This window comes from Eulemur rufifrons, chromosome 12 (assembly GCF_041146395.1).
Source record: "Eulemur rufifrons isolate Redbay chromosome 12, OSU_ERuf_1, whole genome shotgun sequence".
Taxonomy (NCBI): Eukaryota; Metazoa; Chordata; class Mammalia; order Primates; family Lemuridae; genus Eulemur; species Eulemur rufifrons.
The window spans coordinates 4,336,984-4,356,216 of NC_090994.1; the positions used below are offsets into that span (position 1 = coordinate 4,336,984).

General features: G+C 42.8%; 1 protein-coding gene across 1 annotated transcript in view; it reads left to right on the top strand.

Moving 5' to 3' along the window:
* Positions 1-19,233, top strand: part of KIF13B (kinesin family member 13B) — a 143,456-nt gene that overhangs the window by 90,785 nt on the left and 33,438 nt on the right. The window contains exons 22-32 of the mRNA XM_069484785.1: positions 825-998; positions 2,066-2,223; positions 3,121-3,253; positions 7,304-7,450; positions 8,074-8,103; positions 9,549-9,648; positions 10,203-10,329; positions 11,030-11,085; positions 12,647-12,780; positions 15,894-15,986; positions 19,048-19,200. Of these exons, the coding sequence (XP_069340886.1) occupies positions 825-998; positions 2,066-2,223; positions 3,121-3,253; positions 7,304-7,450; positions 8,074-8,103; positions 9,549-9,648; positions 10,203-10,329; positions 11,030-11,085; positions 12,647-12,780; positions 15,894-15,986; positions 19,048-19,200 (1,305 nt within the window). The remainder of the gene's footprint in view (positions 1-824; positions 999-2,065; positions 2,224-3,120; positions 3,254-7,303; positions 7,451-8,073; positions 8,104-9,548; positions 9,649-10,202; positions 10,330-11,029; positions 11,086-12,646; positions 12,781-15,893; positions 15,987-19,047; positions 19,201-19,233) is intronic.

The window sequence follows — 19,233 nt, forward strand, 5'->3', positions numbered from 1 at the left end:
AATCAACCCAATGCTGTCTACCAAAAGAAATATTAGGAATATTTGGCTCCTTTAAAATCTATTACAAGCATTTCTTTTGAGGGCATTTGGGTCTGATTAGACAAGTATTTCTAATTGTGCTTCGTATCACAAAACTCTGAACTTCTCTAGTCCGGGTACTCCTGTCCCCCCTAAACGTGCACAGGGAAGGCATTCAGCAATGTTGGTGCGGAGGATGGTAAACATCAACTGTCTTCAGTTCCCTTTGTTCTTCCCTCCAGATCCTCCAGTTACACATTCCTGATGCTTTTACAGCTCTCCCCAAAAATGCTGCAGTAGAGGACCTTGTTCTCTTTATACTTAAGAACCTCGTTGTTCTTTATCCTTTTAAACATCAAATAAATGTTTTGCCCTTTCCTGAATATTTGTTCTCTCTTGGCACATACACTGATTTTGTTCTTCACTGATCGTACTTAACAGTCTTCTCCTGTTACGAATATTAGACAAATTCATATCATTGGATGGTGTTAATGTTTGAGAACTTTTTCTTTTGAATTGATGATGATTATTCTTATGTTATTTAAATGCTCTTCCTCAGCCTCTAAATGCTTTAAAACATCCGCCTATATAGTCAAGGTCATTGTTACCCCGGGTCAGGCCTCTCACTGCACATGACCGTTGTATCTCCGTTTCACAGATGGCGGAAATACGGTGTCCGAGACAACGGGATTTGGCCAGCGCAAACCAGTAGTTAGTGACAGTCAGGGCCGGAACCCATAACTGACTCAAAGTGCTTCTTGGAACCTTCAGATGTCAAAACAAACACAACTTTCTTTTTCCTTCAGGTTAAAATCCTCCAGGCCACCGGGTTGCCACAGCATCTGTCCCACTTTGTGTTCTGCAAATACAGCTTCTGGGATGAGCAGGAGCCTCTGATCGTGGCGCCTGAAGTGGACACCTCCTCCTCCTCCCCCGTCAGCAAGGAGCCTCACTGCATGGTCGTCTTTGATCATTGCAACGTGAGTTGGTGTTCCAGACTAGGTCGACGCTCAAATTGCTCGTGTAGACACAAGACAGAAAAATAAACCTTATTCCTTTGAGTGATTGTGCCAATGTATATCTCGGAGTTTCTCAGAGTGGGGATTGAGTCACAAACTAAGGTGTGCGTGCACCTAACGCCTCCTTGATGAAAAGTTAGCTTTTGTGTGAAAAACAAATATAATATGTGTGTGTGTGTGTGCATACTCTTCTCCAAAAGAAATCTGTTTTGTATGAGATGACTGGAGAAATTTTCTTTCACCTGTAAAACCATTCAGAGAGGTCAGTTTGCCCACGGCTAGTGACCAGCAGAATCTGGACTGTCCTGTTTCAGAATCTTTTTTGCTCCTGCACCACACTTGAGCCATCTCGTTTTTTAAGAAAGAGGCCTCTTTCAAGTCTGTTTAAATCAAAGAAATACCTGCAGTGCATTAAAGAGAGAAATGGAGAGAGGAGGAGACACCAACAGAGACAGGAGATTCCACGATTTTCTTTAATAAATGGTTTTAGAGCTAAATCCTCATCGTGGAATGCTATCTTATAAAGATGGACAGGTTGGGAGAATTTTTAAAAATTAAGTCTTTTTTTGCATTAATGATGATTATTTCCTTTCTCTCCTATTATTAGAGACAGTTAACTTTCTAAAAAGCGGGACAAATCTTTTTTCAACCCACTGCTGCCTTCTTGCATGTGATAACTTTTCTACCAAGACAGTATGGATCATTGCTGTATACTTAATCTAATTGTGCTTTTAAACATGGCTCCCAAAATATTGCTAACAAAATGGAATACAATACTGGTCTCACATACTAGACTTTCAAGGTGAAGAGTTTTAAAAGTTCAGAAATACAGTTATTTTTAAAGTGAAAAACCTTAGGCCATCTGAGCCCTCATTATGGGTGTGAGATGACTGCTCTATAACTAAAACATTCTGTTTTCTGTTTCTGTTCCCCAGGATATAATTAAGTATGTGATGTCTGGTATAGATCATCACAGGATTACCACAAAGTACTTGCTGTTATGTAATTAATTAGCTGTTGTGTTTCAGGAGTTCTCTGTTAACATCACTGAAGACTTCATCGAGCATCTCTCAGAAGGAGCGTTGGCAATTGAAGTATACGGACATAAAATGAACGACCCTCGGAGAAACCCGGCCCTGTGGGACTTGGGAATCATCCAGGCAAAAACACGGAGTCTTCGGGACAGGTGAATTCTAGGTGTTCATCTGATCCCATTTGTAATTTTTAGAAATTGCTACTAATTTCCTGAGTGTTGCCAGCGTTCTGGGGATGGCTGGTGGTGTCTCCCCCGCATTGACCCCACAATTAACACTCCTGTAGGGCAGGGGACTGTGCGGAATGATGGAGGAAGATTGAATGTGTAGCTATCTAAGAAGAAACAGCGAAATGAATTTCGGAGAGTGGTCACTTGCCATTATGAATTGCTTCTAATCCGCTGTGGCGGGGGTGGGTCAGGATCTACTCTGGGGTTCACGTTACTTTGTCTTCCGCTCGCAGTCCTGTGTGAGATGGAGAGAGGTGGGCTTGTTTGTTGACTTAATAGGAAGGGAGTTAAAAGGGAATGACTGAAATCGCATATGTACTTTTCATCTACTTAGAGATGAGAACCAGATTTTATTTTTACGTTTTCTGCATTTAGAGAGCTTTAGCAAGCACTAAATTAGAAAGTGGGACTTTTTTTTTTTTTTCTTGATTCTCTCATTGACCTGAGAAAAGATACCTGGCGAGTCGCTGACGCGTGTACGACACTACCTTTATCTGTGCGTGACAAGGTAGTCCCTGCACTTGCTTCTGCCCATCTGATTAGATGTCCCAGTTTTTGAATAATCACTTGGAAATAGATTTGTCATTATCTTTTTAATAAAATAAAGGAGCCATTTCTAGTTCTGATACTTAGTTTAACTTTGCTGTTCGTTATATTTGCCAGTATGTACTTTGACGTTACTCGTTGGAGTAGGGGTCCCTCCACTGAGGTGCTCTGTCCGGAGGTCATTTTCATTGTTAATTCTCAGGCATGGGGTCCTAAGCTGACTGCGTTGAAATTGAAATGTGTGATTTTCCAAGAACTTCAACTGTTTCCTAGATGGAGTGAAGTCACCAGGAAATTGGAATTCTGGGTTCAGATCCTGGAACAGAATGAGAACGGTGAATACTGCCCCGTAGAAGTGATTGCAGCAAAGGACGTCCCAACAGGGGGAATCTTCCAGCTCCGGCAGGTAACACGATTGTGAACATTCATATTAGAGTCTTTGGTGCCAGAAAGCTTACTGGCTGCTTTGTAGCAGAAAAACTGATTATGAAATCTAGACTGGCCAAGTCCATTTCTTATATTAAAATTGTCTCCTACTTCATGTGTATTTTTCTTTCATTGTCACAAATACTGCTATTTATAATATTTTAAAAATCAGCTTCTGTTAGGGTTAGGTAAGAAACAGGTAAGGTTTAAAGGAAAACTTAGAATTGATTTGTAGGACATAAACATATCAAGTAGCATTAGAACATCTGTGAAGACAAGGAGAAGCCATGTGACATGGCGAAGAGAATAAGCATCAGTCTAACGGGCTTGGGCTCAACTGTGGCCGTCCTGTGTCCTAGCTGTTGCGGCCCTCCTGTGTCCTAGCTGTAGATCCTGGAGCAAGTTCAGTGACCTTTCCCCGTCACCTGTCACGTGGAGATGATGGTAACACCAGCTTCATAGGATTAGTGTGAGGATGAAGAGAGATGTGTATTTAGAGCTTAGTGCTTGATCCATGGGAGGTGTTAAACTGCAGCTGGTAGATAATGAACACATGTTAGAATCCGTGCAGCAGAGAAATATGTGGGCTCAGTCCCTGAGCTAACCCAGGCACGTTGTGATCTGTCAGAGTCTGCCATGCTGACGATGAGAGGGGGGAGTATTAATTTAATTTGTACATAGGAATTGATATATTCTTTTTGCTATACTTTACATTACTCCAGTGTTTAGTAGACTCTTGTATCCTGTAAGAATTCCTATACTTTTAAAACAATAGGAAAATATTAGATTAGCTCTAAAATGAATGTAGAAAGCATTCAAAGCAAAATATGAAAAAAGATGAAAGGAAAGAGAACGTTTGCTTAAGTATTTACATTTGTGAATGTTTTAGGAGCAGGATGATAAACGCTTGTTCTCTTACCCCAGCAAATGAACTTTAGCAAATGCATTTACGTATAGGCAAGGAACTAAAAGCAAAAGGAGATTAGTTTAAATTAAAGCATGTGATATGTACATAAAATAGAATTCTTAAGGGTGTGAAGAACATCTTTTTCTGGGCATCTGTTAAAAAATATATATATCTTCTTGGATGCCGTAGAAATTCATCTACTAGAAGGCAAGACCAGATAATTTTCTATGGTTTAGTGTAAATTGGATATTTGAGTATTTATCATACTTCTGACACCTGTTACTAAAAATGTTCAAAGAAAATATTGGGTTTATCAGGAAAGGGTTTTTTGAAGGATATGCATCTTCACTTGGATGGCAGAAAAATCATGCAAGGTCTGGAAAGGTTTTTTCCTCTATAAATGGCAATTCACAGAGGCTGAAATTTAGGTCCATTTGGGTAGAAAGTCACATGTAGGAAGAGCTTGGACAGCAAAAAGACGAGGTTGCAGAAGCTGTGGCAGCTCATTCACATGGCCTTTGAATGCCAGGCTCATTGGTGTTTAATACGTTTGAAAATTGGGATGTATTGTTCTTGAACAGGAAAGCAACAGAGGACTGTTTAGGTTTAGCCATATGAAAATTGCTGTTTGTGTAGGAACAAATGGGGTCAAATATCAGCAGTTACTGGAAGTGAAGTCTAATGGTTGAAGTATATACCTCTCAAAGCTTTTCTATGGAGCAGTAAGCTATTCTGGGTCCTTTTTCTCCTTATCTTCCCTCTCCTGATCATGAACCTTCCTTAAAGTACATCATACTTCACCCTTCACTTTTAGACACACATTCACAATAGGTCTTTTAATGCCTGAGGCGAAATAAACAAAAGGTAGCTAATTGAAATGACAAAACTATTTTAGACTATTAATGTTTTCTGAGGGACTTTTCCCACAAAACATCTTATGCATAGTCCTTGAGAAATATCAAATCAGAAGACATCTGTATCCCATCCATTCAAATGTAGCTTGATAGGGTCAGTGATTGCCTAAGTTGATTTTCCTGATTATGCAAAGCTTGTGGGAACTAAAATCTGATGGAGGAGGGCAAGCGAAATTGACTTGAAATTGAATATTCAAATTCTGTTTTTCAAATGCTATTTTACATTCCTAAAGTTTATAAGCCAGCTTTGAAGTCAGTAATTTGGAAATTCTGGGAATTCTCTTTTAAAATATTACTTCATTGTATATGGACCAAGTCACATAGTATTTATTCTGAAAACACGTTTAAGAAGGAATAACTTCTTTCTGATCAGTTCTTCATTTTCCAGTTTGGTTTAAAATTATTTTTATTTTGGGATTAGGGCAGTGATTCTAATAATCTTTCTTCTAACTCTGCTTATTTTCTAAAGGAGATCATACTGTATAATTGAGTTTGGTAATTTTCTCTTTAATATGTAATGTTTTTCTACAGCAATATTTTAACAACTATTTAGTGTTTCATTATACATACCACAGTTTAAAGTTATCAATATACTTTTTTTTTTTTTGAGACACGGTCTCACTCTGTCACCTGGGCTAGAGTGCAGTGGTGCCATCATAGCTCACTGCAACCTCAAACTCCTGGGCTCAAGTCATCCTCCTGTCTCAGCCTCCCGAGTATGGGACTGTCAGGGTGGCAGTCTGCTCTGTGTTCTTGGTATGCTCTTGGCCAAAGAATGAACAGACACACCAGGGTCAGGTCCAGCCTCTTGGTAAACTATTACCCTAGTTTTTTGGCTCCGTGCTTGGAAAAAAAATCACAAGCAGGGCCAGTGCAACAGAGTGACCACAAGCAGGAAGCAGTTTCACACGAGTAGCTTTTTATTATAAAACGAAACTGGTCTGTCTCCGAGAGTGGAGACGGACTGATTCACTGACTCTCTGGGAAATCTCGAGTTGTTTCCTTTTATTGGCCTGTTCTGGGGAAAGGGCTTTCGGGAGGTGTAGGATGTTACCAGATGCTTAACAGGTGTTCTCAAGGTTGTATCTGTGAGCTCCTTCTCTGAAAGCCCTACGTGGGGGCTGCAGCGGAATGCACTACAATGTAGATTTAAGCTAATACATAATAATTAGCCTTAGATTACTCTAGTTCACTTTCCAAATCCTATTATGTCTAGGCTGGGGAATTCCCAGATTGCTAAAGCAGTCCCCCCTCCTTCAGGTGTAGCAGTTGCTTGGAATAGGATTAAAGGTGGGAAAACACCAGAATGGAGTGCCTGCCCTTATCCTTCTTCCCAGGAGGGGCAATTGCTCAAAGCAGGGCACCCTTGGCCCTAGAAGAGGCTGGAGATCCTAGCTATCTACCTGACAGGACTACAGGTGTGTGCCACCATGCCCGTCTAATTTTTGTGTGTTTTTTTTTTGTAGTGACCGGGTCTCACTCTTGCTCAGGATGGTCTCAAACTCCTGGCCTGAAGAGATCCTCCTGCTTCAGCCTCCCAAAGTGTTAGGATTGCAGGCGTGAGCCACTGAGCCTGGCCTAAAGTTATCAACATTCATTTAATTTTTATCTAATTTTTTATTCCTAACAGTGCTTGAAGATTCTTTATATATATATGCATGATTGGAACAGATCCCTAGAATTTGAATTGCTGGGTCAAAGGACACTTTTGTTGCAAGTCACACTGCCCTGCAGAAAGCTTTGCACCAATTTAAATCCCCACCTACAGTGTATGAAATTGCTTGTTTCATAAACATAGAGCAGTATTGTAAATTGCCCTTTTAAAAGATTATTACTGGTTTAGGAAGTGAAAATAAAGGTGTATCATGCTTATTTTAATTTGTATTTGTTTAATTATCAGTAAGTTGAACTTCTTCATTGGCCAGCTGTTTGGCTTTCCTTTGTTAGAATGTTTTCTTTTAGTGCTTCTTTTTATTGAAAAACATGAAAACCATACATTTATTCTGTTTTTCATCTTGCTTAAAGGGAAAATAATTTTTTTCTGATCAGTTTAATTTGCATTTTAGTCCTTAACATTACAAGATACAGTGAGATGGTGTCTCCAAAGTTAAATGTTTTTCTCAACATCAGCCTGTAGAGGGCTCTCTAAACCAATTTTTTGGAAATCAAGAAACTGAATTTAAGACTCTTAAAATTGTGTGTGATCCAGGGGCAGTCCCGGCGGGTTCAAGTGGAAGTGAAGTCCGTGCAGGAATCCGGGACGTTACCATTGATGGAAGAATGTATATTGTCTGTTGGCATCGGATGCGTCAAAGTTAGACCACTCAGGTCCCCCAGAACCCACGAGACCTTCCATGTAAGTTTCTGTGCCTGTTACCTTCTTGTTGAAAGACAGAACCAGACCAGAGAGTCTTCTGAAACCTAAGTGAAAACTGCCTCCTGTGATCAGTTCTTTCGGTATATCTGTTTTCCTTTTTTTTTTTTTTTAAATGTATTGCATTTTTTTTGGAATCACTGCACCAGACCATTAACGGTTTTTTGCCCTGGTGTGCACGGCAAGCTGAGGGTTAAAACGTCTCAGCCTCCACAGACCCCACAGTGCCTAATGCTGATTAACCACCTCAACAAGCCCCACCCCTCTGCAGAAACCCCCTACTGGCTTGTAAAAACTGTCTGCCAGCAGGTGTTTGATTTTCCCTGGTGAGTGGGACTATAAACCCAGCGGGGAAAACATTGTACCGGTGCCCGAAAAGGTCAAATGAGCGTTCTTCACTTTGCCATGAGAAACTCAAGGTTTTACTCCAACTTCCTGACAACTGTAAAACTCAGGGTGAGGGTGAGGGTAGGTGGGAGGTGAAATAGTATGTTAATTAAATTAGAAAATATAAACTGTGGGGAAAGATTCAGGTGGTTTAGCATAGCCTGACTTTTGGATAAATAGTTATTTTGGTTCTACATAATATATATTTTTTCTTTTAGGAGGAAGAAGAGGACATGGACAGCTACCAGGTAATTTCGCACCTGTTAAGCTCATCAAATAAGCTTGGTTAAAGTACATAATTACACATTCCTGGATCTTCCCATACTGTCACTTAATAATTAATTCAAATACTGCTTTTTTCAAAAAAGTAAAACAGAGTAGGGAGCAATGAGCATTGTTTCCTAAACCGGGAAGTAAGATGTGTCGCCAGTAGGAAATCCTCTGTGACTCTTTGGAGTCTGGAGCTCCCTCCGGATTTCCCGAAGGCCCATTCCTCCAGGTCCTCTTCCCTGGACTTTTCCTCTCCTCGGGGGGAGTCACCCGCCCACCGCCCCTGTCCCAGTGGTCTCATTCCCAGCTTCAGTCAAGCCCTGGGAATTTTGCAGATTTGAAGCCAACTATTCCTTACCCACTTCCTGGAATCATACAGGGTTTGCGATTTAAAATTTTTTCCCTTTTCCTTTTTCTAACCTCCTGCAAGGTTTTGTTTATGTCTGTGAAGTTTCATCTTGTTAGTCATCGCTTAGGACTGTCAGGGCTCTTTGGAGCCTGATTATGTCATCCTGTGTAGTCACTCTCCTGGTTTTGCATCATTCTAATTTGATAGAAACGTCTGCCTTCCTATAAGTCTCGCTGATAAAAACAGTGCATCAGCTGGGGCGCAGGGCAGAGTCCTGTGGCCCCACCACAGAGACCTCTTCTAAGCTGATGTTAATCACTGTTCTTTGGACGTGATATTTGAGTCCTCTGTGGTTTCACTCGAGTAGATGCATTGCACGTTTCTCCATCTTGTCCACAAGAATGTCAGAGGCTATTTGGGTAAGTGCCCTGGTGAAGTCCAGACACAGCATCTGCAGCATTCCGCGGACCTACCCCGTCTCCTAACCTTGTTAGAAAAGGAAATGAGGGGGCAGCGGCGTGCACGCAGGTGTTGGCTGGTAGAGCTGTTAGTCTGTTGATGACAGCCCGACCCCTCTCCCCCACCACTCACCCCCAAAATGCACAAAACCAAGGGAGAGGAGAGAAGCATTTCCATGTTATCCTCAAGAGCCTAGCGAGACACGTAGAAAGCAATAGCTATGAAATTGGAGGCGATCTTCTGATTGCTCTAAGGTATATCAATTTGAAGACTAGTGAGAACTATTTGTGATTTCTTTCCAGCAAAGAGACCTTGTAGAAGATTTTTGTTTCGAGTGCTTGGAGTTCTACCCCTGAGCCATTAGAAATATTGCTGGTTCTGGATACCAGGGATGCCCTTTCAGAAACAGTTTCACTCTAGAAAATAATGCTTTGGACTCTGAGAGTAGCTGTGTCCAATTGTGGTGGGTGGAGTTAACTGGCGGTGGCAATGAAACAATTATTGCAGAATGCTTTATGTTCTCAGAGCTTATTAGGGTAAGGCAAGATGGAGCACCAGTTCCAGACACGTTATCTTGACGTTGTATGGAATGTGATTCCCCTTGTTTTCTTCCAGGATCGAGATTTAGAGAGACTTCGTAGAAAATGGCTAAATGCGTTAACGAAACGTCAGGAGTACCTGGATCAACAGCTACAAAAGCTTGTCAGTAAACATGGTAGGGAATACAATTTGAGTATTTCCCTCTCCCCCAAATCAGTGCATAATTAATTCATCCCCATTTGTAGCCACATAAATTAGAGCCAGGTGAGCACATCAGACGCGCAGATGGCAAGAGCACATGAGTGTCACTCCTTGTTTGTGTCATGTCTTTTCAAGGGAACATTAATCCTGTTGTAACAATGTCTTGCTGTAGGCCCCCACCCCGCCCATCCTCTCCACCCGACAACAAAGAAAGAGAAAATACAGTGCACAAAACAAACACTGTCCCTCAAAAATAACTTGAAGGAAGGTGTCACTGTTTCTTGTCCAAAGTGTGGAGTTGTCTGACGCTGGACCAAGTCACTCCTGTGCTGTCCCACTGTGGGTTGTCCATGAACTGAGGTGGCCCCTCCGCAAGAGCCCACCTGACCCCTCTAGCTTTGAGCTAGTTTTTTGTTGCTAGTGAGCACTCATCAACCAATAACTGAAATACAGGCACACCTAGTCTGTACTCAGGACAAACACGTAAATAGCAAGGGAGATTTCTGAGCCTAATTCCTAATGTTCTAGATAAAACGGAGGATGATGCTGACCGTGAAGCACAACTTCTAGAGATGCGGTTGACCCTGACTGAGGAAAGGAACGCGGTGATGGTCCCCTCTGCGGGCAGTGGGATTCCAGGGGCCCCAGCAGAATGGTATGAACCCTCCAGGGCGACTTTGGGAGCTCTGGACGCTCACTAAGCCACCTGCTCTCAGGGCGGATCTTGCATGTGCCGCAATTAATGGAAGATTTGTAGTGGCATGTGGGGAAAACTAAAGAAACTGTAAAATTACTTTCACAAGTAGAATAACTATAGCCTAAAACTGTTTTATTAAATAATATTGTTATTGGCCAAAGTCAGTAAGATTTCTGAGAACCTAAATCAATATTTAGTACCACTGCACTTAGCATTGAAAAAATAGTTAATATGTTAATTACTTGGGTCATTCCCTTACAAGACCGTTTGGTCGTAAGAAAATTGCATCTCCACGCGTTTTTGGTTTTGGTGCTGGCTTAAACTGTACTGTCAGCAAATGTCCTGTGCCACTGTGTAGAAATTGAAAATAGTAAATTAAGCCATAGGGAGCCCTTAAGTGTATCATTTTATAAGAAAGTAGGTTTAAACGAGGGAACTTCACTACAAATAGGTATGTTTTGTAAGACTGAGTTCTAGTGTCAGAGCATATGACGCAGCAGCTACAGTGAAGACTGTGGCATCTCCGACGTTGGAACCAATGGCCAAGGTCATTACCGTCCTGTAATGGCTCTGAGCACTTGTCGAGGCTGTGTCTTGAGGTGCCTGCGACTGAGAAGCTGTGTGTGACTTGAGGCCCCATTTGCTCTTCCTGTTACAGGACGCCAGTGCCCGGGATGGAAACCCACATTCCTGTTATATTCCTCGACTTAAATGGTAAGTGAGGAGGTGTGTTCTGAAGACTGACCTCTGACAAGTTAGTGCCCACATGACACTTAGATTCTAACCAAGTGTGTCCTCAGGCAGTTCTGTCTGCCGAAGAGTAGAGTCGATCTTACGTGTGCCCACGTACTCTGGTCCTTGACGGAGACTGAATTGTTTAAGAGTCGTATTTTTGTAACAGTAAAAGGAATGCTGCTTCATCGTGCACGACCCACGGTGCAGTGGGACGCTCTGTTCTCCCTACAGGTTAGGATGGTGGTAATGTTTCCTGCACTTACTTTCTTTAATTCCTGGGGAAAGCTGTCTCTCTGGAAAGGGCTAATAACTAGCGATACTTGTGTGCACGTTTTCTTCTTCTGGTGTTTTCTTAGCATTAGCTAGTAAATTTCTCAACCTTCTCCATGAGTTTTGGTGCCATTCATCTCTGCATTGCCTATTTTTCTTTTTTTTTTTTTAAAGTAACTGTCATTTTTCTCATCCCCTCCCCTGTGTGAAATGTTTTGGGTCTGGATACATTTTACATCTATTCTGCCTGTAGGAAGAAAAATAGAAAATGGAAAGGTAGATTAAGGAGCTAAAAATAAGTTAACAGTCAGCAGTTACATTCCTACGACATCTGCAGGAGAACCGTGTATTAAAATTACCTCTCCTGAATGGACACGCTTGGATGTCCTCAGTGCTTTTCTTCCACTGCGCTGACAGTGAGTTATATGTATTAGCATCGTATGCTGCTTAGCTTTCTTATATGGAAGATTTTCACAAACATGCAGAGTTAGAGAGTGACGCTGAGCACTGCCACCGCTGTCCGGCCACCTGCCGGATGGGACCTGCTTCCTCACTGCACTGCTGTAAGAGCCTGCCCTCACTTGTTGTTCTCTTGAAGCTGGGGGACTGAGGGTGGCCCTGGCCTGTTCCTGTGTTGGGCTTCCTAGATGTCTGAGGGACTCATTCTGTAGTCGGGGGTGCGTGTGAAAGTGAAAAAAAATAAGGAAGACCAGTTAGTCTGGATATCCGCAGAGATGATCAGGACTTTGGTCGGGCTTAGGCACGTTCTTGGCTCTGCCACCTCCCCGTACTAGAAAAGGCACTTTGGTGCCTGCTCACAGGCTAAGGTGGCAGGAAGCTGGCAGGGCCGTGGTACAACACTCAGTTTCTAGCTTATGGAGCTGGTGGATCCTTTCGTGGAACTAAACTGGAATCATTCTTGCTTATTTCTCATTTCTTCAGTGTGCTACAAGGTGGAATTTGGGTTATAATCCTATCGTTGACTTTTATGAGCGGACATTGGATGACCCCTTAGGTATCCTGGCTTCATTTGCTTTCCGTGTAAAATAAGGCATAAATGTGGTCGATTGGATAAGATAATTTCTTGAGGCACTTTCTGTCTCTAAGATCTGTGAACTTTTGAATGGTTATCATCAGCGTCGTGCAGATTTCAGAGCAAAAAGCAAATGAAATTTGAAGCAGAAGAATTTTAATAAGCACATGGAGATTTAGCTGGGAGGGTTATCCTTTAAAACGATCTCAGTATTTACTGGAACGTCTTTGCTTTTAGCTGATGATTTCAGCTCTCAGGATAATCTCGATGACCCAGAAGCTGGTGGGTGGGACGCTACCCTGACGGGGGAAGAGGAAGAAGAGTTCTTTGAGTTGCAGATTGTAAAACATCATGAAGGAGAGGTGAGTGCAGCATGACTCGGGACGATCAGATAAAAAGTGATTTCCTTATCCTTTCCTGGAGTTTTTCGAAACCGTCAGCAGGGTGATCATTTCAGTGCTTACGTATCTCAGAATACATAAATGAAAACCTTTCATTGTGACTTTCAGTATGCACAGCCGAAATGGCACGATGTTCGGGATTTGCTTTGAAATTCTCATGTAAACATTTCTTAAAAAGGCAAAAAAGAATCTTTGAAGGCAATGTGGCGAGGTCTTGATTTTAGTGGTTGAATCTGAGTGATGGGTGGAAATAGCATGGGAGTTTATTCTCTAATTTTGAGCACGTTTGAAACATTATATCATAAAATATTTGTAGCAGGGAAAGCTGATGTGTGATGCTCTGAGGACACAGCATTCCTTAGTGGTGTCCCGAACTAAGATGCAAAACTTGAGTCTAGTGCTGAGGAAACAGTGAGACACACCCGAAGGCGGTACGTTCTGCAGAACAGCGGGTCTGCACCCTTCCGGTGTGTGTCAGGCACGACCAAGAAGGCCGAGGCGCGGTTCCAGGTTAAGGCAGGCTGGGGGGGCGTGATGGCTCAGTGTAATTTGTGATCCTGGCTGGGAAAATTGAAAAATTTGAGGCTGGGCGCAGTGGCTCATGCCTGCAATCCCAGCACTCTGGGAGGCCGAGGCGGGTGGATTGCTCAAGGTCAGGAGTTCAAGACCAGCCTGAGCAAGAGCGAGACCCTGTCTCTACTAAAAATAGAAAGAAATTATCTGGCCAACTAAAATATATATAGAAAAAATTAGCCGGGCATGGTGGCGCATGCCTGTAGTCCCAGCTACTTGGGAGGCTGAGGCAGGAGGATTGCTTGAGCCCAGGAGTTCAAGACTACCCTAGCCTGGGCAACATAGCAAGACCCCATCTCTAAAAAAAAAAAAAAAAAAAAAAGTCTGTGTCCTTAAGGAGCCAGGTCGATTTGCATATGTAGATACATGAACAGGCACCTGTACCGTGTTGGGGTGAAGGCCGTAGGGCAGGTGATCACCACTTGCCGGGAGGTTGCAGGTGAAAGAACGAAGAATTCAGACTGAGGAAGTCAGGGAGGGCTTCACAGAGGAGGGCCACATCTGAGCTGGCACTTTGCGGAAGAGGGGTGTGACCAGGCCAAGGAGAGGAGGAAATGCACGTGCGGAGAGAGTGAGGAGGGAAGGACCGGGCAGGCTCGGGGGGCCGTGAGAAGCACGGTGTGACAAGGTGGACTAGGTGTGCCAAGGACCGTGGCCTTCACCGTAGTGCAGCTGGATTGTGAAGGACCTTGTGCCGTACGAAGGGGTTTAGCGGAGAACTTCTACGTAAGCACTTGAATGCTTCCTGTTACCGGTTCTGCAAATGGGAGGATTTGGGAGGTTGCGTCTGGAGGTCCTTTGTAACTGTCTCATCTCCCTTGCTTGAGGCATTCTCAGTACACTGACTGAAACCAGGATAGATGAAAATCTTTTCATTTAAAAGAGCACAGTCATGGTTGACAGGCTCCTAGATGTAATCTCCACCCCTAAAAATTAATCTTTAGTTCTAAATGTCACACTGATATCAATCTTTGAAATGAAGACTGGCGGTAATGCTGTTAAAATTGCAGCTCTTTAGCTTGGCAATCCAACATCAATAAAATCCAGGTCGCAGGGTTAGCTGTAGATGTATATGGTGCGTCTCCCGATCACTCTGTCTCCCTTTTCTCGTAAGTCTGTGAGGGATTGAGAAAGACTCCCTGCTCCTGGGAGCATCTGGAAGAGCGATTTTCCATTTCAGGATCAGACATCCTGGCTGCCAGGCCCTGAGACTTACCTGGCCACGACTGCCAGCCCTGCAGTCTTCAGCAGAAAGGGTACATTGGGGAGCCACTGAGTTTCGACTGTTTGTTTGGATTTTTTTTGTTTTTAACTGTAGGGACAAGTTGCCACATTGTTTTTTCCTGGTTGAAATAATTTGGAAATATTTTAAGGCGTGCCATTTTCCCTCTCAATTTCAAATATTTCTGTCCTAAAAATTGCTTCTTTGTAGCAAGAACAAAGCCTTCCATAATGACCTTAATGCGTGCAGGTCAGCTTCCCTGAATCCACACAAGTAGAAAACAAACACGACAAGACAACAGCAGCGCCCACACCTTCCTCCACCACCCCTGCCAAAAGCTGTATCTAGCTCTCGACCAGCGTAACTGGCCGTGGCCCAGCACTGCAAGGCCGAAGTCAGGAGGGAAGGGATGAAATAAACAATCTCTGCATTCTGAGATGCTAAAGTCTTTTAAGAAATTGACTGAAGAGCATTGAATATGAAGTAAATTACCAGATAGGTTTGTGAAATTATATATTTCTAAGACCAGATAGCTTGATCTCTGTGTTTTCTTTTGGATTTTCACATTTCTGCCTTCCCTTTTGCATGGGAAAAAGGCTCATTGCCCCTTGCGTGTTCCCTCTCCTGCCTACCTTTATTCACCAGCGGTGCTCCACCCTCATCCCTGCTCTCTCCAACCTCTGCAGGGCGTTCAGCATTAGCAGCATCTTCAAATGAGTCATCTATGCATTAATTCAGCAGTTCAGTTCTAACTGCGCAAGGAGCGCAGTCAGCATAAACAATGACCGTGCACTCTTAAATCATTCTTCATAACGATCCTGCTTCGGTCGAGAATTTAATGCCTGAACTTGTCAATATTCATGGGACAAGATGTCCATCATGCTGGGGGGATAAAAGTGTGAGCGTCACCAGCCCCTGTTTACATCCTAGTTGGAAGGTCATTTATTGTGTGGAAGTCAACAGTCTGATTTCTGTATCATTTAAGCAGAGTTTATCCAGTGCCTAGTGTCAGGTTCTGCACTTTACAGTTTGTACTGTTCCTGTGGTGGTTATAGGACCTGTCACACACCGCAGGCATCTCGCAGAAGGATTCTGTGCTGTCTGTTTTGTGCTAGGACAAAGTCGAGATAACCGTATTTGGTGATTTGGATTTCACTTGCTTATGTTGGAAAGATGCTCTGTTTTCTTCTTGTTAGAATGAACACAGCATCCTCTGTGCTGTCTTTCTGTTAAAGTAAACTCAGTTTTTGAGATGGAAAACTGTATGTTCTGTTTTGTTTTTCTACAGGGTTTTGCTCAGAGTCTCCTAAAAAAGATGTCTCATCGAAGTTCTATTCCTGGCTGTGGAGTGACTTTTGAAATTGTCTCCAATATTCCAGAGGTGAAGGATCATGTGCAATTTGAACTTACTAAAAATAAACACTTAAAAAGAGCTAACTCCCTGAAAAGTCACCTACCCAAGAAATATGTGTGAAGTAAAAAGATATATTTAGGGAAATGCTGTAGATTTTTAGAGGCGTCTCTTACTCTTAATTTATAGTAAAAGGAACTTGTGGCTTTAAAAGTTCTAGTTTTAATAATTTGTTGGAGAAGACCTTTCTTTTGAAAAGCAAATCAACACCTTGTTACTCATAGAACAGAAGAAGATAATTACGTAACCCATTGACGGGAGGTGACATGGCATAGCATGGAGATCCATGTTTGATCTTGGAGTCAAACAGAAATCTTGTTTCTGTCACTTATTAACAAAGTAACTTGGGCAAATTACTCTGAGCCTAAATTTTTTTATTTGTCAAATGGGATTAGTCATACATTCTGCACAGACATTTTTAAGGAGTACACAAGACAATGTGTACAATTTGTTGTGCACATACTAAACAACAAGTTGCCATTTCTATTTTTGTTGCTATACCTATTATTTTGTTAGTACTACTATTTCTGTTTCTAAACTGAGATAGAGGATTCAGACAAGTGGAGCTTAAAATTATACCTGATAGAAGCTTGATGGAAGAGGTGGCTTATGTTATACTCTTCCGAATATGATGTTCCTGAATTTTTAATAGGTTCCCCGCCAGGCAGTGGCACAGCTGGGTGACGGGGTGCACCTTGCAGGGGCAGGGGAAGTCGGGGAGCTAGGGAAGGACTTTGAAAAAGAGAAAGTCCCCTCTCCCCAGTCACCATCAAAAAATGGGGAGGGAGTGAGGGGTGGAGACTCAGCTTCCTCGGAAGTGGAAGGATGAGGGTGTGGGGGACGCCCCTCCCCACCCCACCACGCCAGCAGCATGGTACCCGTTCTCTTCATTTCCAGCCTTAGGATCTGTCCACTCGTTCTGTTGCGTATTTGAGCAATAAGTGGACAATGTATATTTTAATACAGATATCAGTTTTTAGAAAAGAAAAAATAGATTCCACGGTACTTAGGTTTTATTTTAGATATCTTGTATTGCAAAATGCTTTCCCTCTCAGCATGAGATGGTGACTAGTTCTTTCCTGGATCCTCCAAGTGTTAGGGTTACATGGTAAATATTAACTATTTAATTTAGAGTCTGCTGAAGATTTAAAAATTAAGCCTGTTTGCAGAGTTAGACTAGCTGCAAAATCTTTGGTCTGTAACAGATTACCCTGTGTGCTTCATTCACTCTTGTAAGATTTAAAACAAACATACGTATATGTTTAGCTAGAGATTTGCTGTTTATTCTCTGTATCTAAAGAGTTCACGTGTTTTTCCAGTGGTTTCAGATCTTAATAAGTGGCTTGAGAAGCGGCGATGGCTACACTGAACTGCCTTCGCTTTTCCCTTTTCTGTTTCATCTCCCCTCCCCCTCCTTCCCTCCCACTCACGGTTTTCTCATCCATTTCAAATGTGCTTCTAATATGGTTTTAAAAGAGAATAAATGTGGGGGAGTCAGCTTGAAGATGAACATAACGTCATGTGATTGGGCTGTTAAGAATTAGCTAAACATCCAAGCTGGCAAACGTTGTTTTCACATTATCAAATCCTGGTGATAAAAGAAAAATGAAACATAAAGCTGGTTGTGTAAAGACTTAAAAACATCCCTTCATAAGCAGGTTTTATCATGAAAAAGCCCCCAAAGTTTTTTGTGTTCCATGTTACGGAACCATCAGAGCATCATGGAAAAAAGAAGTGGTCCCAGGCTAGGGAGCAACAGAGACAGTTTATTTCTCGCTCCTCACAAAATCAGGATAATGTCTGATCCCTGCAGACACTGAAAGTATTCTGTGTTGGGTGGTGAAAGACCACTCGGCCCAGAGTCAGGAGACATAAGTTCTGGTCTTGCGTCCTTTGTGGCCTTCGTCTCTTGTCATGTGGGAAATGGGAACAATTCCTTCTTTTCAAAGCTCAAATGAATTACTATAGGGGACAAAGTTTTTGTGAACTTAAGCCATCTTACAAATCCTCCCATATTTTATCTGTTCTAAGGCTCATTTAAATTTTTAAAAATATCTTTGTCGTTAGAATGTGTTTTAGAATTGATGGTATCCTAAAATTAATTGGCAGAGTCTTTTAGTCGTATATAAAATTATGTTTGTCTTACAGTTGATGGCATTTAAGATGCAGTGGCATATGGATGTACGTTTTGTAGTTTTGACAGTGCTGTAAGAAATGAGCAAGTAAATAAAGTATCTGATTTTCTCTGAGGAGAGGACTTTGCTATGAACCCACTTTGTTTGAACTAATTAAATACTTGAACGAAGCCCCTCCGTGACTTGGGACTGTCCCGTTCGTATGCACGGCCAGCTCACGTCAGAGGAGCAGGGAGGGTGGGCTCCACCAGGAAGTTCAGGGCGTGAAACTTCACCTATATACCTCTCTTCTTGCTCGACTCTGAGCCGTTGGCCTCTGCCACTCCAGGGTTGAGGACTGAGACCAGCTTTAGAAACTGCCACATTCTGAATATGTCGTCTGCAGCAGGCTGCTCAGTAGTCGGGGCTGAAACCTTATTTCTGTTCTGTTCTCTGAACTGTGCCTACTTCCTGCCGGGGCGGTTTGGGTCCCACCCTCTGTGTCATCCCGGCTCCTCTCCTGCCCCCCTCTCCTGGCTGCGGGGTAGGGGGGATGTTGCTGAATATTGCTGTTACGGTGGTTATGTTTCTGGCTAGACTCGAGTCCTTTCTAATCCTGTAATGGTTTTGTAGTTGTTTGGGGTTTTTGCAATGGGAGTAGGGAATGATTTTGTCCAGAACGTGCTGTGTTTCAGCGATGCTATGTTTAACCTTTCCAGTCAACCCAGTAGCCTAATCACCATTTCATTCGCGGAAAAACAAATTTTGAGTTCCAAAAGCTGACTTTAAAATGGAATTTTGGAATATATTGGAATACTTGGAATTTTGGAATGTTTGTTCAGAACTCTGTCTGTAGATCAGGAGGCTTTTATGTTTTCTGCGGCAACACACTTAACGTCCAACTTTGTGGCCTGCAGGATGCGCAGGGTGTGGAGGAGCGGGAAGCGCTGGCGAGAATGGCAGCCAACGTGGAGAACCCGGCGTCGGCGGACGCCGAGGCGCACATCGAGAAGTACCTGCGCAGCGTGCTGGCCGTGGAAAACCTGCTCACCCTGGACCGCCTCCGCCAGGTCAGCCGGGCGGGCGACCAGAGCGTGTCACTT